Source organism: Lucilia cuprina, chromosome 4 (assembly GCF_022045245.1).
Source record: "Lucilia cuprina isolate Lc7/37 chromosome 4, ASM2204524v1, whole genome shotgun sequence".
NCBI lineage: Eukaryota > Metazoa > Arthropoda > Insecta > Diptera > Calliphoridae > Lucilia > Lucilia cuprina.
Window position 1 is genome coordinate 100,900,505 of NC_060952.1, and position 26,275 is coordinate 100,926,779.

A 26,275-nucleotide genomic window follows, 5' to 3' on the forward strand; every position below is an offset into this window, starting at 1 on the left:
ATTATACTAAATTTGAAATGTTATGCTTCTTTACATACTTATAGCCTCAAGATAAAACATTTTTCATAACATTCTTTTTTCTTTTATCCAACCACACACACAGCCATTCATATCTTATATGAATATTCCTTACAAAAGAACACGCCTAAGTTCTTTTTTCGCAGTTTTTTTTTCATTTTTGTTTTTCTTAAAAAAACAACAAAAAAACATAACAAGAAAATTTAACAAATAATATAAGTATGTATGTATGTACAAATACATTTTTTCAAGATTAGGAAAGAATAAAAACGAAACTTAACTCAACTAAATGAAAAATTAGAAAAATCTAAAAGTGTTGTACAAATATATATTATAAAAAACAAAATACAAAGTTTTTTTTTTAAAGGGATTCACTCAACTGAAAATAAAATTTGTTACGAACTTGTACCACATTTCAAATAGAAACATTAGCACATGTGTTACTTTTATTTAAGCGACGATAAAGAAATAATACTTTCAACGACGACATAAACGAAAAATAATAAAAATAAGAAAGTAGCACACATTTATAACCATCATACACCTCGTTCACGTTATATCTTTACTAACGACATACTAACATACATACATACATACATACATACATACATACATACATACATACATACATACATACGAATGTGAAGAATTTTATTTTCACTTTATACCAAACATACATATGTATAACATATCGTCGCTACGCAGCCATAAAGATGTATAGTCTTTCAAATGTTTTTCCTTGTATTTTGCTAACTAAAATATCCGTCTTCTAAACTTGTGACTTTTTTGTATTATTACATATAAAAAATGATTTTTTTACCCTTGTTTAAAAGAGATAAACAATTATTTTTAATTAATTAATCGAATAAAATATTTATGTAATACTTCTACATTTCTTAAAAGTTTTATATTTGCTGCTACATCGGCGATATACATATAGAAGTATTTTGTTTTGTTAATATTTAAAAATATTCTCATAAATAACTATGTATAGAAGAGTGTCCCAAGAAACTGCCTTTTGATTAATTGGTGTGAAGAACTCATTAGAAGTTGCGTTTTAATGTACTGAATATCTTTTTTGAAAGGACTCTCGGTTTTCTGCTTGCGTTGGAATGTCTCGTTCTTAGTAAAATTAGTCCAAAACATTCTTATATTTTATAGGTATTCCTATAAAAAACGTAGGCCGTAGGACACCCTTAATTATAAGTATAGGGAATAAAAGAATTCTTCAAACAAAAAATGTTTGTACTTACCAAAGTAAAAAACATCCACCTAAAAGATTTAAATTTCAGGGTTAAGATACCTAATGTTGTTTTTGCAATTGTATTATATACCCGTTATGTTAGTATTTTGTTTAATGTTACTTTTTTGGATTTACGAAAAAAGTATTTGCTTAGTGGTGTGTATACAAAAATACCGAGTTTATTTTTTTTAAATTAAATTATGTTATTTTCCTCTTCGCCTTGTTTTATAGTGATTCGCAAAAATAATAAAGGATTAGTTTCTTGTTTTAACATAAAATTACAAATATTTTAAAGCAATTATACCAAATTATAATTTGCAAATGTTAAATTTATATAAACGTTAAACTACTCTGACTAGTGCATATACACAGCTTGATCTAACTACTAATGTTGTTATTTTCACATACATTTGTTGACAATATGAATAAAGTGTGAAGCCAAGTGGTCGTAACATATTCTCCGAGGACTGTATCCTCATTTCAAAATTTTCTTTTGAGTCTTTAAAACATAAATATAAACAACCTTGATTTTTTTAGATCAGCTTATTTAAAAAATTGTTTTTGATACCTCGAAATGTATCATTTAATAAACATATACATTTATCAACATATTTATATGAATAACTATGCAATAGGAACTTTAGATAAATACCATTAATATATTTCGACACTTAGTAAAAATTTGTTTTTATGTATTATTTTGGTTGGTTAACATTGTAGTTCACTACAAGTCGAAGAGACTCCGTTTTGATGGGACCACTCCACTTGTTGGATGTAGTATTTCATAGTTTAAGATCCAGCCTGCAGCAGTGAGAGATCTGAGGATATCACTAAGTTTAGATCCAGATATCTCACTAAGGTTAGATATGAATTTAGGGTGTGCAATATAGTATTCAAAGTTTTTGAAGGACTAGGTCTTAAAGTATCTATCATCCCAATGCATGCCGATCTCTGAACTTTGTATAGCTGATCTACAACATATTTCTTCTTATTTGAATCCACCATACAAGATATATAAGTATTGGACGTACTATAGCTGTGTACAACATATAACTATTTAGGGACTAAGTCCTCATTTTATTCCAAACATCTTACTACAGGTATAGTAGACAACCGTTGCCATCTTGACTCTATATAATAAAGCTTATTATTGTAGCATGTGTTGAAATTTCTACGTATTTCTTTACGTAGCTTAGATAACTTCGAATTGGTGTGTTACCAGAATAACATATACTTAGATTTTTAGTATTAATAAAATTTAAAATATACGCACAACTTTAATTAATTTTGCTACTACCCCAGATGGGTTGCAGGCATTGGCATCCTGCGCTGGATTATGTCGTCAGATGCCAGATGGGTTAAAGACCCCGTCGTGAAGGATCCTTCACCACTTCATGAAAAGCTTTCCTGGCTGTGGTTGTGGCTGCTGCAGGTTCTAGAGTGATTTTGCTATCTGCAACCTTCCTTCTTTTTGACGGTTGACCTGCCTCTTTCAGAGATCGGTTCCGTTTGGACCTCTCATCTACAGCTGCTGCTTTGGAAGTTCTGGAAACGGCATCCATTAACTTCTGGTACTTTGACTTCTCTGGGAGTTCTGTTCGCAGCAATCTTGTCAAGAATGAATATTGCCTTGGCATATCTAGATTTGATTATGTCTTTCTGACTCTTTGGTCATACATGTTTTTTTCAGAATCCGTGTCAATAGAATTTATGGCAGGATAGAGAGCCACCGCCAGCACTCATCCGCCATTATTTTACCTAAATGAAGTTTTTTTATTGCTGTTCAGATAATTTAAAAATATATATTACAACTTTTAATCAGACATGATATTAATATGCAGAAGTGCTAAATTAAATTTAAATTATATTTGTATGTAATTATATCCTGTACAATGTATGCAGTAGTGCATGCAATTAAGAGTTAATCATACGTCATGTTGAACCAATAATGTACCGATGATGATGATAATGACAAGAAATCAATTTAAAACAAACAGAAAACTGTAACAAGCTGTGTGAGTTTCGTTTTTTTTATTTCCATTAATTATTACGTAAAACATAATCTTAATATAATTCACTTCATACGTATTTATGTATGCACAAATATGTATATCAGTATGAATGTTTATTGGATGTTAATAGTTATTACGAATAAAATCCTTGCATAATTCCAATATTTTATACATTTAAACAGACAAATAAATCTCATTTTTCATATCAAACAATTAAAAAGGTACAGTAGGTCATGACCGACCATATGATACCCTACACCAGTAATTATGTTGAAAATTGGATTATTTTTTAGTAATAAAAAGTTTTGCAAATTACAATTATTTGGAATTCTAATCACTGTTTTGTAAATTACAATTACTTTTAATTGTAATTGAAATTGAAATTAAGCCAACTACGATTACCTGTCATTCTAAAGGAAAATGTTATAATTACATTTAATAGTGTTTGTGAGTTTTGTTCGTTATAATTACTTGTAATTATTATTGACTAAGTAATGAATTACATTGTGAAATCATTATACCCCATTCCTGGTAATAAAGCATTCAATTTAATTTTTACGTGAATCGGAATTATTTTAACAATTTGTTGATAAAAAATAGATTGGGAGTTTTTTTGAGGCAATGGGTTAATAGGGGCCTATACTTTTAAGTTTTAGTAAAGAGATTGACGACAACATTAAAGTTATTTATGCAGAATTTCATCGTAATATTAGCGTTTATAAGTGAATTTTGACTTTCGGAGGTATGGTTGTGTTAGGGCTATGCGAAAAATATACCGATTTCAAACATTTTCCAAAGGCCTCGTCTTTGAGAATCAAGAATGTGTGCAGAATACAATCAAATTATATTAAATTTGATTGTATTATAGTTGACTGATTACTTGAAGATGTGTTTTGGGTGTTACAAGCATCAGCACAAAAGTATAATAGCCTCACCACTATAGTGTACCTTTCTCTGTAAAGTATAGTTTATACACTATGTAAACATTAAAAGTGCATTATCAATGAAAATTAATATAAATTTGTTCGTATTTTCTTTTATACATATTTAAAAATCTTTTTTTAAAGTCTTACATCAGCAAGTGTAGTTATCCATCAAATATTTATATAGACATTTTTAATTGATTTTTGATGGATTATTTAACGTTGTTATTTTATAATGATATTAACATTTTTTCGTGATTTAAACGATTTTTAATATTTTTCCAATGTTATTATGACATTTTTTCATACTAGTTATTGAAATTATTGTCATTAAGTTAAAGCCATGATCAATGCTTAATAATTTGTGGATATAATTTATTTTTAATAAGATTTTTTTGATGATACATTAATTTTTTTTATACATATGTTAACCCTAAGAACTCGTATGCAAAAATCATTCGAGTGAGAATTTTTTGCTCTAGATGGTTATTAAAAATTTACCATCGATCAAACCAAAATATTAAAATTTTTGTAGAAAAAATATAAATTCATTCGATATTCAAAGTCAATTAAAAAATAAATCTTATTAAATATATTTGTGTAGTCCTTAATAAAGTTAAATGGTCAAACCATAAATCTATCATTATGTTAAATAGTCTGTCTGAACTCAATTAAACATAATATAATATATATTTTTAAGTGAAAGAGATATTTAAACTTTATAACCGCATAAATCCGAATCAAATTTAATAAGAAAAGTTTAATTTAAAATCATGCAATTTTTATAATTCGATTAAATCTGGAAATACTTGTGTATAAATATGCATGAGCTGTATTTCATGTGGTTGTAAATGTTATAGCAACATCTGGTGTTTGAGAATGATCATGCAACCAAATAAACTAAGAACGTACACATACATATATATCATATGTATGTATGTATATACACTAGCTCATATACTCTAGTACTTGTACATGCAGAGGTATACTTTCATGTGGAAATAGTTTTGACAGTTTAAGAAATTTACGACTTGGAAATATAACACTTGCAACAACTATGAATAAATGCAACATTTATACTGTACATATATACATTATTGCATACATCCTTACTCGCTTATAGTGCACAAAATCAAAATGAAAACAAGAAACAAAACACAACTACTAGCACAATTGTATGTGTAAATGTTACATGCTGACTTTAAGTATTTAACTACTGAGTTTAAGAAGAAAACAGTATGTAAAGTATGCAGAGATCTCCATATGCATGTTACACATAAACAAATTTACAGGGCATGTGTTGGTTAATGTTTACAATAAATATAATTTATAAGGACGAAAATGCACACAAGTAGATGTAACAATACATATAAAACTTTTTACATTATTTTTATAGAGATAGAGACAAAGTTTTTCCCGATTTGTACATAATATTTGTTTGAATTACAAATCTCACTATGTAAAAAAAAGTATAGGCATAATATTATCCAACTAACTGCAATAACAAGAACTAACTATTTACATAGTAAGTAACTATAATTGTAAAATTCAACATAAAATTTTAAGTCGCAAATTAAATTCTAAGATATTCATATGTAAATTTTTTTTAACTTTTGTATTTAAATGTTAATTGTTTTTGTTTTGTTTAATATACTTATAGGGGTGGACCTGGCCTAAGATGGGGAGCGTGCTGTTTGCAGCTGTGTTCATAGCGTTACATTTTGCCACCGGCGGCCTGGCCAACCCAGATGCAAAACGTTTATACGACGATCTCTTGAGTAACTACAATCGCTTGATAAGGCCTGTTGGCAATAATTCTGATCGTTTAACGGTCAAAATGGGTTTACGTTTATCACAATTAATTGACGTTGTAAGTAACATAATACATTAAATAAATATTTTGTTTATTTAAATTCTTGAAATTCTCTGAATATATAAAGATTTATTAGTATAAATCTTAACAATCTCGAACATAAAATTATAATAAAGAAACAATAACGAATTTTTAAGAAATATTCATATGCGTACATCAATCAAATAAATCAATGCGTAATTTATAACTTATACAATATATTTCATTTATATTTATAGGCTTTGAAGTAAGTTTGACTACTGATTGAAAGCATACTACATATTTACATATAAATATATGTCTCTATATGTATGCAAACATAAAAAAATGGATTTTGCAACAATATATGTATATGAGAAAAAACTAATCTGTTGAAAAATAATATTAATTACGAAAACACTTGTTATAGTGTAAAACTTTTACCATTAATACGCCATCAAAGTCTATTATAAATCATCACAGACATTTATGAACTTTTCACGAACTTCCAAAAGCCCGTTTAACTTTTTTTCTATAAAAAAATGAACAAATACTTAATAGACTATTTAATTCTCAGTAGTTTGTTAAGGTTACAATTTGACAAAGTAATATTTAAATATTTTCTTCATATCATTCTCTAAATCGCATTCAAAATCTTTTCTAACCAATCAGTAATTGCTAAGCAAAATTAAGTGCATTGTCATAGCTGTTGATTTGATTAAACGATGCGGTTTTGTTTTACATTAAACCGTTATTGTTGCTTAAATGTTTGAGCCTTTCAAACTCCATTTATAAATGTTATTTTCCCTCTCATAAGTTCTTCTCGGTACATTTAGTATGAATACATGTATAAATAAATGTATTTGAACATACAAATTATACTCGTATTTAGATATAAAATTGCATCTGAAAACAAACACATTCACACATAAATAGTAAATTACTCGTATGGAAGTTTAATTATGAATAGTAGGGATGTTTCTCTTTAAGGAAACCAAAAATGTGGGTGATGTTATATATATATATATATATATATATAAATATATATATAATATATATATATATATATATATATATTATATATATATATATATATATATATATATATAATTTATATATATATATGTATGTATATATAATATATATATATATATATATATATATATATAATAATATATTATATATATTATATATTATATATATTATATATAATATATATATATAATATATTATATATATATACAAATAAATACATTAATTACCATATGTTGAATATTTCTAATTTTTATTAGAATTTTTTGATTACAAAGTTTACATGAACGGAAGGACGGACATAGCTAAATCGACTCAGAAAATGATTGGTATACTTAAAGGTGACAGATCTTCGCTCAATGAGGAATGTGCGTGTGCGCATAAAACCCTAAAAGCCGTAAAATGTGAACGTACCATAAATGCTTTCCTACAGATTTGCATTAATGTTTAATTTTATGTTTCTTAGTTCAATTATATAAAAAAAATCCAAAATTATTCTTTGCCGAAGGAAAAAGTACCAAAAGGTATCCTTTTATATATTCGCACTTACTCCGGGCACTAAATAGGTAGTTAATATAGACAATTCAAAAAGTACCCTTTTATAGGTTTTCACTTAATCCGGACTTTTTAAACTAGATTTTTGATATTTACACATTTTTATACATTTATATACATATTTTTTAATTCAGTTCGGAAGAAATCGAAATGTTGTTCATATGAACAAAAAGAATATATATTGTGTATGTATGTGGAAAACTTGAGCTAGTAAAAATCCTAATTTCCTAACTTGTTAAATTTTTTTTCTTCACGCACAGTGTGATTGCTGCTGACTTCACCGTTCATCCGAGAAATAAACATTGATACCTTTATCCATCCACACACTGAAGAAATCCATGTTTATTGTTAACTTGTTTATGACTTTTTGAATCCACTGATTGATTGTAAAACAAATGCTCACAATGTTGTTTCAATATGTAAACAATTTCTGTTGGATGCATTGTTAAAGTCAAATTGTTACTGTATGGTATTCCACAACACATACATATACCGATCATCAACAAATTTGGTAAAGAGATTTGGGTTCATAAAAAATTGTTTATGTATAATTTCATTGCTATACTTGAATTTTAAAACAATTAAAACTGTTTTCAACGGGGTCACTTGTATAGGGGATATGCGAAAAGGTGAACCGATATTGCCCATTTGCAACACAAAACAAACATGTGTAGATTAGTTGGATCCTATAGAACTTTTACTTTTGTGTGTCTGGGATAAATATTTCGATGTATTCTAATAAGAATGATAAAATCAATACATATGTATGTTTGCTGATAAAATGCATCCATATGTCTTAAACTTAATATACATACAAAGTAATTATTTATATATACATGTATATGTATTTAGTAAGTATATACGAAAATAAATATACTAATATGTGTTTATTCAGAAATCTTTAATTTAAATTTTCACATCTATGTATATGACTATACTATATTACTTCTTCATATATGTTATGCATTAGGATTGTCCTCAAATAAATTTTGCACCACACTGATTAATGTCAAAAATTAATTGAATTTATTGTTCACCCTTATTTTTAATAAGACACAATTCTTTTTATAAATTTTAACAACAATGATATTAAATCTTGTTTAATTTTTCACATCCCAAAACTTTAACCAATCTTAAACGATTCTTTCATTATATACATAAAAGAAGAAAAACACTTTGAGAATGAATTAAACTTAAAATTTTATTGGATATACCACACATTTTTGGACTACCCCAATTTTAAACCCTAACAAATATAAATAACACATAGACACGTAAATGAATAAGGGGAATATAACAAACGATTTCGTTAACAAATAAAATGGCAACGAAAACGAATACAAGAAAATAAATTTATTGCATTTCATTACATTCACATACTTTGGCAAAAACATTTTTACGCTTTCAAAGTGGGAACAGAAGAAGAAAACTGAACGAATTGATAAATGGATGAATGAATGACTAAAAAAATTGTACAAGTATTTGTGTGTAAAATGCATATTGGTATGTAAATTAAACAATTGATATAAGCAGGAATGATTTAGGAGACGAATGCAAAAGTAGATTGAAAAATTCAACTTAAAATCAACAATTGAGAATTTCGTGCACTTTGAATTTGTAAGCACACGTAGTAGTCATTAATTGAATATTTTCTTCGTAAAAATTTTACACAAAAGAATGCAGAATTATTTTTATTCAGAGATGAACGTAAATAAAATGGATTTCTTTGCACATGTTGTAACTTCGTTCGTAAATTTTATAAAGTTCCTATAAATAAAATATAATTTAGCAGAAACACAACCATAGAACTACTTATAACAAAAAATAAATAGTTATTTTGTCATTCGTTAATAATACGACAGACATTCTTATATTAAATTGTTGCAATCGTATACATACATATGCATGTATCTATCTATATACATACATATATCTACATATTTATCGGTACAAAGAGAAGCAAGGCATTTTTTATAGTTTGATTTTCTCTTTATTAAAGTTTTATTGAAATTTATAGTATTTCAAAATCGAAATTATATATAAAATTTGCCTTTTCTACATCAATAGCAATTTTCAAGACATCAAATGCATATTTAATGAAACAATTTTATTTGTTATCAAAGGAAGTCAAATAACACCTACACGATGTAAATATTTATATTTTCATTTTCTGCATATGAATTACACACATGTTTATATTTATACCTGTGTTTATACATACATATATACATATATATTTATACATATATATATATATACATGTGTATGGATTTGTTATCATGGATACATCCTACATACATATGTATATTGTATGTATAGTAAAAAAATATATAAATATTTGTAAGAGAAATTTAAAATTCAAATTGAATTTGATGCATTCTTTTGATATTTTACTCCAAGTGAATACAGAATAGAAATGAACATTAAAAGTGCCCGATAAATATCTAAATTGTCAATAACATTGTTGTTTGACATTCAATATTAATATTTTATAGCTCATTAGATATACAATTTTCTCTAAGTTAACCAGTTATTTTAAGATACTAATGAACAAAATGCGACTCATCCAAGCAAAATTCATATTTTTTGGACATTTCTAATGTACAAATGTCTATCAAATTCATTGCTTAATAAACTGTACTATGAATTATTTATTTAAATTCTTAACTTATGTTAAAAATTGAAACAAATATTTTGTTTAAATTTATTTTCTATTTGCATTAATTTAAAAAATAATATAATAAACATGTTTTATTCTTTCTTTTTTATTTACAGAATTTAAAAAATCAAATCATGACTACGAATGTGTGGGTAGAACAGGTAAATTTTGAGTTCCAACTTAAATTGAAAAAAAATTAAAGATTTTATTTTTGTAATAATATTTTTTGTCAGAAAATATACATATTCGATTTACAAATTTCGATATAAAATTTTATTCAATATACACCGTACACCAGCCCCTACAAGATATAAATAAAAAATATACATAACATTTCCGTACACCGGCCCCTACAAGATATAAATAGAGGAGATTAATATTTTTAGTATTAAAAATGTTATAGAATTTCCTGAAAAAAATTAAAATATATTAACAATAACAGTTCGACTGTGGCCGATAGTTCTTTCACGTACGAAAATCTTTGGGTTAATACAGCTATCGCTGGGTTGACAATCTTTGGTCGAGAATGACTCTTGTGGTTCCGGAGCGATTATCCTATCGTCGAGGGAACGTATGCCCATGTTCACTATTTGGGGTTCCCCTCCCCCCGGTCATGTTATCTTTGACGACAGATCCCTGAGCTGACTTAGTCCTTGCATAAATTGAGTGGTGGTGAGTTGTTTACTGTTTACCAGTGGTTGAAAAAGTACCACCGTAAGATAGGGCAACACGCCAGGTACTCACGTAAAGCACTTCGACTTCATGTTAAGTATTTCGGGCGAAATTTTATTTTCAAATTTTGTCTGTCAAACACTAAAATATTTTTTAACATTTAGTAATTTTTATACAATTATTGTCAACGTATGTGAAATAAATAATATTTGTTGTAACATATATCACTCATACAACTTCCATATGTACATTCTGTATGATTTACAATTATACAAAATATTTCTCAGATTAAGTACAAATACATATAACTGTATTTTATGCTCTGGATGAATAATTAAACATTTGTTGTTTTTATTTAAGCACAATTATCTGTCATAAATGAAAATTAAATTTTACCAACTTAAATAAATTAACGCCATACAAATGAATGTAAAATAATTGTTATAATCACAACAACAAACTACTTTATCAATTGCAATATAAATACATACATATGTATGTACAACTGAACCACACATAACACAAAACAAAAATATACAAATAACAATTATAAATGCATAAAAAAACTTTTTTATTTTTGACATCACACACACTTATACATATGTATGTGTCCCTGCACTATAAAGTAGTATTCAGGAACTAGTAATATAACATTATATTCTGACTTAATATTAGTCCCAGTGTAAGCTATTTGACTAGTTACTTTAACATAAACATATCCAAGGAGGAAGTCGACTGAATTTTTTTATGAACATAACTATATCCTTCTAGGTTATAATTGCCTACTCTTTACATAGTAGAGAGTCTCGATTAACTTATGCAGTACTTCTCGGTTCATTTAAGCACTACATGTGGCTATCAAAGTGATTTTTTATAACTCTTCTGAAATTTATTTTACAAATTTAATATATCGACCACTTTTTTTACCAGAGGCATATGATGTTAAGTAACTAATGAAATGTGCCAATTGACACTTTTCATACTGCAGGGTATTTTATGAACTCTTGTCTGTGAGAGGGGGGTTATGTATGTGTGTGAAGAAAAGCAAATAATATAAATAAACAAAGAATAAACTAAAAGTTTTTGTTTTCATTTATTTTAGTTGTTTTTTCCTTTGTTTTATTGTGCTAATTTTTTTTCAATAATTTATTCATATTTTAATTAGATTTTTATGCATTGTTTTATTTTACTTATTTAAATGTAATTTCCAGTGCCGATGGTTTTACATTTAATATTCACATACGATTCAATTTATATTCTGCTTTTTTTAGGAATGGAATGACTACAAACTAAAATGGAATCCAGATGATTATGGAGGCGTTGACACTTTACACGTCCCTTCTGAGCATATTTGGTTGCCGGATATTGTTCTATACAACAAGTGAGTACCTACCTTTACTTTTATACTGTACATTCTCACTTAACTCATAATTAGTAAATAAATTGAATCGAATTAAATCAAATTAATCAATAGCATTTTAAAGATAATTAACACTTAAAATTCAAATATACAACAATACAAACATAGTAAATTCTATTGTGTAAATATAATTGAGAATTTCCTTTGTAAACGAGAGGTTGTTTAGAGTTCACGACAAGTATACAAAGAAACTTCATTTAGAAAGTGCATTATAACTAATTAAATTTAAAATACAACAATTGTGCAGTTGTGATAATAATCCTTTTGTATAATTTTTTGAATATTTAAATATAAAATATTTGAGAATAATAGAAGAAAATTGGGTTTTTTGTGTTTCTTCAAAAATTTGTTTTAGATTTTTTGAGTTCCGGTTGAACAATGTACATGTCTTTTAAAAAGAAACCTTTTAATTCAATTTTCATTGTATTTTCTCATTTCAAACATAAACAAGAAATTGGCCTGCTAATATCTCAGTCTTTATACCAGACCTTTAGCCAAAATGCAGAAAAAATATAAATAGAAAGGAAAAGAGAGTATAAAAGTGTGGGAGGGCGTTTGAAAATATTTATGATACCAAATACGTATACAATTTCATTTATTGTTTCTTCTTGCAGCTTTAGTTGGTTGCTGTTTGAATTGTTTGCTATTTTTTCACTTGGCTTTTCAAGTGGGTGTTTTTAGAATGATAATCGTTTGTTTGTAGGACCCATCACTTTATTTACTTTTCAGACTTTTTGTTTCATAAATGTTAAGCCGATGCTTCTGCTACTGTTGCTATCACTGTTACAACTACTATTAATACTGACGTTGCTGTAGTTGTTGCTGTTGCTAGTCATCATCTGCTTTGCCATGGATTTTGTTTCAGCTTTTAATATGGTTACTACAGAATGTATTAGTTTATTGTTTGCCGTGGTAGCGATAGTGGTGGTAGGTGTAGTGGGTGTAGAAATGGCAATGGCAATGGTACTTTGTTAAGAGTATCGCAGTATACAAACAAATTATTATAATTAGTGTAACTTATACTCAGCTCAAATTTGATGTTTTCGCAAGGATAATTTATGTTAAAACTTGAGAAAGCCAATTATAATATAACAAATTATAACTAATTAACGCAAGACAAGGAAATGGCCATTAAAACCAACTTTAGCGCACTGATATACTTTATAAGTTTTACTTTATTTCCTTTCCTTGTTCTCTCTCTCTTTGGATTTCGTTAATTTTAATTATTTTCTAAAGATAAATAGTGCTTTAGAAATAAATGTTTCACATAAATAAGTAAATAAATTCACTTGCATAAAATATTATAAATAAATATATTTATGTTATTTCAAAAGATTTGTATTGTTCAAAGTAATATTTGTTTTAGTTATTGTAAATAAAAATCTATACAAATTATATACTTTTTATATAACAGTAAACAGGATATACAAATAAACATACTCATAAATATGCTGCATTATTATTCTACTAATTATAATTTATAGCCGTTTGTGTCAATTAAAAACAATAAAATCTGTTAAGCCTGTAAATATGTATGTAACACATTCCTTGTACAAACAAAAATATTAAACGCTATAATAAATTTTAGATTGTTTTAAAACAACAACAGCAACCAACAACAGCAACCAACATGTATTGTCAAAAATAGAAATAAAAATATCACATAAACTACTAAAGTAAAACTTATACAAACAGACCCACATTGGCATGTATGTATGTATGTATTTGCCAAGAGGCATGGACAAAGTAATGATTTTAAAAATGAATATGCTAAATAGATGGCCGTGTGGTAATTTATAAAATTCAAAATGCGTATTTTCTACAATTGAAATAACCACACGTATGTAGTAGCATTTGCAATTGACACAGAGTATTTCTCTATTTATAGGAATTTATAAACATTTATAAAATAGTTTGGCGAACAATGTTTCCACCATTCATTTGTTATACTATAATATATATACACAAACATATACATGCATATGTATGTATATATGTATATGTACATATGTGGTATAACGGTAAATGTGGTGGTGTTTTGGTATGTTGTCCATTTTACAAATATGAATTATAGTGGCTTTAATGACACCGTGTTAGAGTTTTGATAACGGAAATATTCACATGGCAAATTTTAGGTATATTCAAAGGAAACTTTTTCTTCAATAATATAAATAGTGTTCAGTTAAAATATTTTTAATAAGGGATTGTTTATTAGTGTTGCAATCTCAAAAAAATCTAAATTTTGTGACGTATTAAAGAAAGATCAAATTAAAAACTAATTTATAAACAATTTTTAGACATTTTCTTATCAAAAATTAAAGAACGTAATATATACATATGTATATATTGCACCCAAATACTTGTTCAAAATAAATATATATTTATTTTAATTTCTGAGGAAATAAATAGTTCATGAAATCGCAAACCCTATAGCCTTTGTACCACTACATGCACATTTATTGAAACATAAAATCATCTAACTGTAAATCTGGTAAGCAGCAAAATGGTAAACATAAACTAAAAAACGTAGGAAACCACTTTTGAGTAAAATTTTATTTGACAAAAAAATTATTATTTTAGATATTTACAAAGCAACTACCAGTAACATGTCAGCCCAAATGAATATAAATATTTTTATCTCTCGTTAATTTGAACTCATTCACACTTATTGACTAACAGATACATGTTAACATATAAACACATAAATATGTATGTTCAGAACTTATCAGCTGCATTCAGACTATGCCTAAGGCATATTAAATTGTATAATTCATTATATTTTGTACGATTTCGTGAAATATGTTGGTATATGATTTTGTCATCAAATTTCAAAATCAGTCTATATATGGTCCCTTATATAATATAACTTTAAATTTGACTAGAATAAGCGTTTATAAGTCCAAATTCTCTTTACCAAAATTTATAAAATCGGTGCATAATTGTCCTGTCTCCTACCCTATATAATAGAACGAGCAGAAAATCGAGATACAAAGACTAGTTTAAAAAAATCATCTCCCGAAAATCACTACAATAAATATGTGAAATGATCTTTGTGGTTAATATAAATATGTATGTAGATGGAATATAACAATCTTGCTTTTTTAATACAGTCTTTTAGAAATTATGATTTTTGATATAGACTGTTTTTAGGTTTAATGGCAGATATGTTTGTTTGAATCTTTAGAGATTTGTTTACTCGGAACACATTTAAATACATTTGTTTGTAAATGTAAATCTGCATGTACATTTTATGCACTATTTCAATTGCACATTAAAGGAATTTTTTTATGCTTTTTAGTTTTGGTTTCGTTTGGTATGGTTTTCAATTCAACTGGAATCTCCAAGCACAATAATTTATTGGTTTGGTGACACTGTTATGCACTGTTTACTCAACACTTGAGACATTTAGCCGAAAACTATATATGTTTGCTTGAATTTGCTATGCGGCTTTTTAGTAGAAGTTTTTTCTATACCACCAAAAACTGAATAAATGAAATTTACACCTTACGAATAAATGTTAGAAGAATTTTGTTGCTATTTATGCATTCAATGATTTTACCATTAATGGAATAGAATTTAAACGTTTTGGATACATATCTTCGACAACCCTCATATAACTGTGCCCATATTATGAGTAAAATTTTATGTATGTATATTGACATCGTAATCAGAAATCTCAAAAACCAACACTCACCTGTAATCTACGAATCAAAAAAAAAATTATTATAATTATATATATATGGGCAATTCCATACGATTGCATGTGACATTCTCACACCATGAGAGTGGTATAGATTTTGTAAAATCAGGAGTACTTGAAAAACAACTTTGTCATTCTGTTCCAATTAAAGAATACTATATTTGAAAAAAATTAACCCATTCGGGACCTTCTTTTCCAAAATATGGATTAAAATATGGCGATATCATACGTGACAAATAAAATAATAATTAAAGTACATGTAAATATTTACGAAAATCTGCGAATTCTATAGGTGTATCTTTTTTGTTTTAATTTCTTACGCATGATACTAGGGATTAGAGGTGATTTACGGACGTTTAAGTGTTTATCTGAAATTAAACTTTGAACAAAACTAGGGTCAAATGAGGTCCAAACGTTTGGCTTGGGGTAGTATAAATTTTGAAACACCGATCCCATATTAAAATTCAATATGTATGTCTAATAGTATATAATATTTTCTATTTGAGAATGTACATATATGTATGTGCTAACGTGTACGTATATATGTAAGTATAAATCTCTATAGTTTTGGATTTATACATATTCCCTAGAGCTTTGCCTTGTTTTTCACAAGATTAAATTTTTCTCCATAGCTGGTATTTTAATTAAATGTTTGCTGTTGACATGTTCATTATCTAAGATATTTTTTAATTCTATTATCAATGAAATATTTTTAGACCATGTGTCGTCGGTTAAAAGAAAATGCAAAGATAAAAAGAAAATACTTAATTTATAAAATACATAAACTACAGAAAAATACCGTTAAATGAAAAATAAACCACAGTAAGACAGACAAACGTAAATGTATTTTGTGTGAAAGTAATGTAAAATCCAGACCAGAAACTAAATTAATTGCTTAGCAGATAAAATTACAAACATATACATAAGTTGATTGATACAAATCTCTTTTCTCAAATTTATATTGTTCTTAATGAAAAATAAAAACTTTCAGAAAATTTCATTATCATTAAACCAGATTATTTGTATCAATTTCCGCTCAATCAAATGAATTTGTTTACAATGATTATTTTGCATTAAAATAAAATTAAAAACGTACAGTGACAGTGTGGCAGCAACCCGACTTATTTACGCTTGTTTTTCTCCTTCAGAATAACTAGCAGACAGGAAAAGGGAAGAGAAGCAATACAGTAAAGAACAGATAACGACAAATAATACGTAAGAAGGGTTCATTAATGTTGTTTACATTCCAACACACATAAATAGAGATACATTTTCATACACAAATTCACACATACACACAAACATCAAAATAGAACGTAATGAGCAAATGCCTTCTTCCACTTTGCTCTTTGTATCCGTCCGCATAAAAAATAAATATATTGTGCGGTATAAAAAGTGTCTGTTGTCTGGGTCTGCAAAGAAAAAAAGTTAAGAATTAAGTAGCATTTTGTTTTCGTTTTTTTTTCTCCAGTTTTTCTGGCTGGATTGAATTTTAATTTCTGAGATCATCATAAAAATTAATTGCTGGAATTAAGCAGCATACAAACGTTCTTTGACTTGCTGGAAATTTTATTTTATTTTCATTTCATTCCATTTAGTATTTCGTTTTATAAAATTTATTTTTTTTTTAGTTTTCTAGGCTTACAATACAAGACATTTCAGACTTAAATTGTCTGTACTTTACAATCACTTTTTGTGCAACTAAGAGCAAAACCTAAAAAGATGGCAAACAGCCAGGACATGTATACATACATACATACATACATACATACATACATACATACATACATACATACATACATACATACATACATACATACATACATACATACATACATACATACATACATGTATAAGTGTATCGCAAAATATATGAACGTATATGCATTAGGGGCATAACCAAAATTAGGCCATATCAAACATAGGTCATTATGGTGCAAAAACCTTTTGCGGCAAATTGATTTTCTAAAACCATTCTCAAACAAATTGTCATAAATTTAATATTGTAAAATATACCTTTTTGAAATACATTTATCTCCCTATAAATGTCGTTGTCAAACAATGACACCTGTTTATATCGAAAATTTCAGGTTTGTATTAAAAAATATCGAAAATTTCAAGACATTTAACAAGGAAACTTTTTTAACGCTCGGGAAAAAGTTAAATACTTGTTCAACGTATATTTTTATGCTGTATGTGGAATGGATAGGGCCGATTTAAAATTTCAACAAATTTTTATATAAGTTATCACCCTATTGTATGCGTTATCGAATGTCTATTAATATGTGGTAGTAGTAATATTAAGAACTTAATATTTTCATATACATATAACAGTACACGAGTTTATATACATATTTATATATATTGCTACTTTTGTATAAAATAAGACAACATTGAAAGTTTCTTTACGAAGAATCCTTTAAAATACTACCGATGAAATTATAGCAACTAAGGGACAGCAAGACAGATTATTATTCAAAGTTAAAATTTCATATCAGCTAAAAGCATATATTCAACGTACACACGAACATGTATTTATTTTTATACCCTACACCAAAATATATTGTCTTAGAATAATTTATTGAGTCCTTTAGACTATGCATAACCGTCCGTTTTTCATCCATCCGTATAACTTGGAATTATCACACTTTTGAATATAATGTTGGAACTTATCATATTTGGCCGGCCGCCAATAGATTACAAAGGACATTTGAATTAAATGCATTCATTTAAAATTTTATTATTTTAATTTCATTAATATTTTTAACTCTCTTCTACTTATTTTATTAAATTTTCAGTGCCGATGGTAATTACGAAGTGACAATAATGACAAAAGCAATTCTACATCATACCGGCAAAGTTGTGTGGAAACCTCCTGCCATTTATAAATCATTTTGTGAAATCGATGTTGAATATTTTCCATTCGATGAGCAGACATGCTTTATGAAATTCGGTTCATGGACTTATGATGGTTACATGGTGAGTTTTAGCTAAAGTTTATTCTTTTCTTTATTTATTTTTTAACAAGAACATATTTTTTATATAAACCAAGAGCAACAGTATTAGCAATAAATATTAGAAACAAGTAGAGAAAAGAACGTAATAAATTCACACAATTTTTATAATTTACAAGAAATAAACATGACATTAATCTCAATTTTATAACCATTAAATCATTGTAAATGTCTGTTTGTCGGTTCTTCAAGTTAAGTTAATAAAATGACTATGTTTAGATGTATGAAAGTGATTGTATAAAAAAGTGCGTTTATATGCCGCTGTCAGATTTATTTGTGAAAATTACTTTTTAACAATCTTTATCAAACACAGTCTACACACATTTACTTCTCGTTATATGAATGTATTTGTTCAGGGAGTTATCTAACATTGTTTGTTCCGTTTCATTTTCCCTTTTTACTCTAGTCATTTTTATTTATTTTGAGAAATGCTGAGCATAAACTTGAAAATGATTAGAAAGTTAGCAGAACGAAAAATAACAACTGCGAACTTTGACAATCAAATATAAGTATGTTTTATGTACATTCGGCCCATTGACATGAGCACATTTTTTCTGATATCTCTAAGCTAACATACTCACACATGAACACATTGAAGTAAATTTCAAATTTACAATCTTTATATTTATTCTTGTTGTTTTGAGCTACCAACAGGCCACACAACTTTAGAAGAACAAAAAAGACATCTCTGTAGCAGACGAAATTGTATTTTATTCCAGATGTAACAGTTGTATTTTGTCAAACGGTGCGTATGCTTTATGTTGGTGTATTGTTGAATGAATCATGTGTCACTCATACGCACTAGGGTATCGCAAAAAGCCAGATGTGGGTGGTTAGATGTGTGTGCGTGCGTTTAATGAACTAACAACAATAAATGACTTTTTAAAAAATAACCAGCTGTCAAATAAACAAAAAGAAAATGGCGGCCATTAAGACAAATAGATGGGTGTTCACATTTTTATTGTTCGTAACTATTTGTGTTGGAAATAATGTATTTTCAACTTAAACTTCAATTTAAATCTCATGTACACATTTAACTTTTTCAACACATTTCAATCTACATATGTACGTAAAGTATATTGGCGATACACCATAAACTGTTGCTAAATTTTCTTGATGTTTATTCATCAATGTTCCAGCTACTATATCTTATATACTCGCATGCATGCATACATATGTACATAGATTCATACATATGTATGTCGATGTCAATAAATTTTGTTTTTTAACAACTAAAAATAATGTATCTAAGATGAGATTATTTTTGTTTTCTATTCATTTCATTAAAAAATGTGAGTTTTCACTATATTTGACATGTTTTTGTCACACGCCCATTTATTTATTTTGTGATTATTTATTTGTTTTTCTATTATTTTATTTTTGCCATCAAGCAAACTGTTTTTCAAATATTCAACACGTATCATTGATTTTACTGTCCCTTTTTCTGTGGCTATGTCACTCACTACTCAGTCACTTGTGTTTCAAAGAAAAAATAAAATTTAATGTCGTGCTTTTTGGAATCCATCATTCTTTTATGATTTTTATACAAAATACCTAAACAAATGTTGGAATATAAAACATAATAAAAAATAATAATAGTACTTGTATAAACAAGTTTATTTATGAATTGATGAAATTACAATTTAGTAATTTAAATAAAAAAAATGAATTGAAATAATAAATAATGTTTATTTTTAATTTCTTTATTTTTCAATTGTCCATTGTTTGTAGGTCGATTTAAGGCATCTTAAACAAACGCCAGATTCCGATAACATTGAAGTTGGCATTGACCTTCAGGACTATTATATATCAGTAGAGTGGGACATTATGCGCGTGCCGGCAGTGCGTAATGAGAAATTCTACAGTTGCTGTGAAGAACCATATTTGGATATTGTTTTCAATCTAACGCTGCGACGAAAGACACTCTTCTACACTGTCAATCTAATTATACCCTGTGTGGGTATATCATTCCTATCCGTCTTGGTTTTCTATTTACCCAGTGATTCGGGCGAAAAGATTTCCTTGTGTATAAGTATCTTACTGTCGTTAACTGTGTTTTTTCTACTGCTCGCGGAAATTATACCGCCCACATCATTAACGGTGCCTCTGCTGGGAAAATATTTACTATTTACCATGATGTTAGTTACGCTCTCGGTCGTAGTTACCATTGCGGTACTAAATGTTAATTTTAGGTAATTATTTTATTTTATCTTACATTACATTTCTTCTGTATTTGTAATAATACATATGTATTTTTGTATATTTATATTTTTATTTCTTTAAATCGTTTTATAGGTCTCCTGTTACACATAGAATGGCCCCTTGGGTTCAAAAGGTATTCATAGATATTTTACCAAAACTCTTGTGCATTGAACGTCCCAAAAAAGACGAATCAAATGACGAGGAGGACGATCAGCCCCAAGAAGTTTTAACAGATGTCTTTCATCTGCCACCAGATGTCGACAAATTTGTTAATTATGATACAAAACGATTTAGCGGCGACTACGGTATACCAGGTAAATTTACTATTTGTTCTTAATTTAAATTTAATTGTCATATTTCAATTGATTGTTATTGATTAAATAATTTAGGTGTTTTTAATATTTAAGAAATCATTAAATATGCTTCTGACACAAGGTCATAAAAAACTGAATTAAAACCTACTCTAACAAAGCAAAAGCAATTACCAGTATGTCTTGGTTTCGTATCAAGTAACCAAACTTAAAATATAGATTTAAATAATTCATTTGCAATAAGTTTACTATCAGCTTAATCGGTCCAAATTTCATGGAAATCGCGTTTTGACACAAACTTACACATATGTAAGCAACTTATACCACTGCTTTCAAATTATATACCTTACAGTGCTATAATGGCGACACTATTAAGATTTGTACTAATGTACAAATTTAAGAAAATTTAATAAAACTTGGCGCGTGGAGTAGAAGTAAATCAGTAAAACACGCCACAAAAGAACCATATCCTCATCTTTTCAAAATCAATTCATAAACAAAAAGGATTATAAAAATATAGGAATTGGGACATGATTTCATTATTAAACAATATACTTATAACTGGTGTATGGTTTCATTTTCTATACGTAAAAGTAACAATATTATTGATACTATTTTAATAGTTTTCAACAAAGTAAATGAATTTCTACGCATTTCTACGAATTTCTACAGTTCTTTACTTCTATCTTAAAGACGTAATGTAAAGTAGAGAACATGTTCAAGGAGCATATTAATCGTGATTACAATTCAACATATTTAGTTAAACCACTAACTGCTAAACGGAATATGTACATTTTTTACTTAAAATAAAAAAGCTACAACTTTATTTATTGTTTAAGTTTCTTGGTTTTGGTCATAATTTATTATTATTTTTATCAGTAATACGTTGTAGTTTTTTGAAGCGGAAATAATTTTTAAAGTTTTTTAATATGTAAAAGAATTATTGTTATTATTACAGTATGATTTACATATACATATAAATATTTCTTTGATGTCTGTAGTGGGTGGGGTTTTAGCGTTTTTATATGTTAAAGGAACTTTTTGAATATAAACTCTTTTCGATGTTAAAAGATCTTGATTTGAAAATTGTTTTAAATTTTCAACTTTACTAAAACAACATTTTGTTTCTAAATTTATGTGAGAAAATAAAATCTAATAAATTTTCTTTAAAAAATTATTTCGTTAAATTTAAAGCATATTTTCAAGATCTTTAAATTGTCGTTAACGAGTATTTTATAATATATTGTATTATAATACAAAATAATACCTCTAATATATTTTAACACTTTGTGTTATTTGAAGGTAACAGCACCACCTCAATATGAATGAAAATATGTACATACATATATGTATGTTTATGTATGTAAAAGGGTGAATATGTATGCTACTTAATGGATATTTTCATTTGACACATGAAAAAAAATCCAACAATTGAGAAAACAAATCATACTCAATAAAAAGAAAAAACGTTTTTCAATTTTTCCTCAATCCCGCGTACTTAATTTCAGAGAAATTGAAATTACATACCCACATGCACACAAACACACACACGCAAACATAAAACTTTGCACTGGGAAACTTAATCCGACTTGTTTAAAACCAAATGTACTTTTTACACACTCAAACAAACACTGGAATATACATATTCATTGAGATCATGGAATTGAGTAAGGGCATGTTTACTAATACATATATGTATGTTTGTATGTATGTGTTTATGTATTATATTGTAAGTGTCTGAAGTCTACGGTACTATCATTTTGTTTTATTGTACTTAGTGTTAGAGCATTAAATACATACACTCTTATGTTTGTATTTACAAAACGTAGTCGCATTTCCGTTTCCGCTTTCAAGTCCAGACACGTATTCTTTACATTTCTTTCCTTTTCTCATGTCTCTCAGTACTTGGCGACAATCGACCGAGAACATTATTTCCTTAACGGATCCCTAAGTTGTTTTATATGTTTCATTTTATTTAAGATGCTCTCACCTCCTTCATGATTGTCGTAAATTCCATTTCCTTTTGTGCGTTTTGCAAACATTGTCAGAGGAGATTGTCTGAGACAGGAGGAAATATCTTACAAAGTAAATAGAATTTCACGATTTGGTTGCTTTGTAATAAAATATTTATTTTTATTTATTTGCAGTATGTACTCATATAGACACACACATACATATACATTATACAATTGCTTCATCAAATAAATATAAACCAAAGTTTATTTTATTAATTCTTTTTAAACATTTCCTACCAAATTATTTCTTCTGATTTCTCATTTCAATATAAATAAAATAATATTTGAAATATTTAAGATAACGTTTTGATTTTAATTTGTATTGCTTTTTTGTGAATTCCAGCTTTGCCAGCTCAACGTTTTAGTGAATTTGCCGGAACAGCGGGTATTGCACAATGTTTCGGTGATCCGCCCCTGCCTTCTGCACTGCCACTGCCTGGCGCGGACGATGATCTCTTCAGTCCGACAACTGTCAATGGTGATTTGAGTCCTAGTTGTTGTCAGGCGGATTTAAGTCCCACATTCGACAAACCCTACGTGGGCGAAATGGAAAAAACAATCGAAGGTTCTCGTTTTATTGCTCAACATATGAAAAACAAGGATAAGTTTGAAAGTGTAAGTATCAAAAGAAAATATTAGCATTTTAATAATTCTCTTCCAATAATACGTAATACCGGCATAATTGAATTGTTATTACCCATTTTTTTCACCTACCATACTAATCATTAGCCAGCGAAGAATCATTTTGCTATATTTTACATTGAAATCATCAAAATGGTATTAATATTAGCACCATTCTACGTTCGGTACAATTTTGTTGTGCATAATGTAAATTTTACATCAATAGAAATACACTTCTTCTTAATTATCTTTTACAAATACTACTAATAGTAAACTAAATTATATTGAATAACTTTCCTTTTCATTAAAAATAACACAGGCCGACAAATTTTTAACCCAGACAACAAAGCTTTAGGTGATGATATCACGAAGAAGAAAAAAATACGTCAGTTCTAGAGCCTTTATTTTAAAGCTGGACTTTTAGATGACATACAACATTTTATATACTTATTTATATCTTGGCACTGTTATAACGTTTTTAAATTTAGTTGGCCTGTGTAAAGTTAGTTGACAGAGAAGCCACGGTATATATAAAACTCATACAAACAAATTTTAAGTACATATTGAATGAATAAATGAATGAATAGAATATTGAATAAATCTATATATATGTATGTTAGTATGGATGTATTTATTCCATACTATAGAGATGAATGTGGTAAATCCCATTTTAATCAAATTTAATGCAAAGTTTTTACAATTTCCAGTTTTTTTTTCATCTTTTTTTCAAGTGCTTCTAACCTTCCATACATTTTTTTGTAAATCGTGTTGATGGCGACCATTTTTAGTCAATATCTTGTAACCAACTAAATTGAATTGATTAAAATTTATAGAAAACAGCAAACATCAGAATGGAAATAAATAGAATAAAAGAAAAACAGTAAAGTTGATTTGAGAATTTATCACGCTCTATTTCTTAACTACACTTTGATTTGAAATTTAATTTAATATGTTTATTTTTTCTTTAGTATTTTAGTATTAAGATTCACATCATTGGCCTTAAAATTAGAATAAAAAAATTGAATTGGTTTTTAATTAAATGCAATTAAATTTCATTTATGATTTATTTTGCTCTTTTTGTATTTGCAGGTTGAAGAAGATTGGAAATATGTCGCTATGGTATTGGATCGTTTGTTCCTTTGGATATTTACCATATCTTGTGTGGTAGGCACTGCCTGGATTATATTACAGGCTCCTAGTTTATATGATCAATCGCAGCCTATCGATATATTATATTCGAAAATCGCCAAAAAGAAATTCGAACTTTTAAAAATGGGCAGCGACACGAACTTATAGCGTCCACTTGGGTTCGCAGAGGGCTGGTGGAATATCATCACCAGAACTTTGCGAACCCTGTTCGCCGCACGCGATGATGATCGTGGATAATATCCAGCTGTCATTGTGGAGGTGAACGCGGATCCAGGAAATAATACACTTAAATTGGACATAGGAGAGCAAGTGATCAAAATAGAATTTGATAATGAAGAATAAAATCTTAAGAAACCCCCCAAAAATACAAAAACTTACAAACAAACAACAAATATAAATAAAGTAGTTGTAAACTTATCAAAGATCATAATGATACAAAGAAAAAAAATGAAGAAAATCACCAAATAAAAGAGAAAATGGTTTAAAAAAACAAATAGTGTGCCCCAAAAATAATTCGAATGATATGAACAACACATATAAAAGAGAGAGAAAGAACAAGATAAAATAGTGTTTAACAAATACAAATACTGAGCCATCCAGGTATGATTTGAAATATTTAAACAAAAGAAACAAATCTCAAGTAGGAAAACAATTTTTTACAAGAATTGTAGTTAAACAACAATCACAGAACAACAACATCATACTCATATTTTCTACTACTACTACAAACCGAAAATATCCTACATACTCTCACAAAAATATACTCACTTAAACACCTAATACTTACACACACGAATACAAAATAGTCAATAAGGCAAAAGTAAACAAAAAAAACAAAAAATTAACTCAACTATAAAATCATTTAAACACAAAATTATACTCGCAAAATTCGAAAAAA

At 27.6% G+C, this 26,275-nt stretch overlaps 1 protein-coding gene across 1 annotated transcript in view; it reads left to right on the forward strand.

The window, feature by feature from the left end:
* Positions 1–25,696, forward strand: part of LOC111674491 (acetylcholine receptor subunit alpha-like 1) — a 51,701-nt gene extending 26,005 nt beyond the window's left edge. Inside the window, exons 2-9 of the mRNA XM_046948044.1 lie at positions 5,857–6,066; positions 10,390–10,434; positions 12,217–12,326; positions 18,864–19,044; positions 20,811–21,271; positions 21,375–21,595; positions 23,951–24,222; positions 25,318–25,696. Coding sequence (XP_046804000.1) covers positions 5,875–6,066; positions 10,390–10,434; positions 12,217–12,326; positions 18,864–19,044; positions 20,811–21,271; positions 21,375–21,595; positions 23,951–24,222; positions 25,318–25,524 — 1,689 coding nt within the window. The 5' untranslated portion in view covers positions 5,857–5,874 and the 3' untranslated portion in view covers positions 25,525–25,696. The remainder of the gene's footprint in view (positions 1–5,856; positions 6,067–10,389; positions 10,435–12,216; positions 12,327–18,863; positions 19,045–20,810; positions 21,272–21,374; positions 21,596–23,950; positions 24,223–25,317) is intronic.
* Positions 25,697–26,275: the final 579 nt, after the last annotated feature.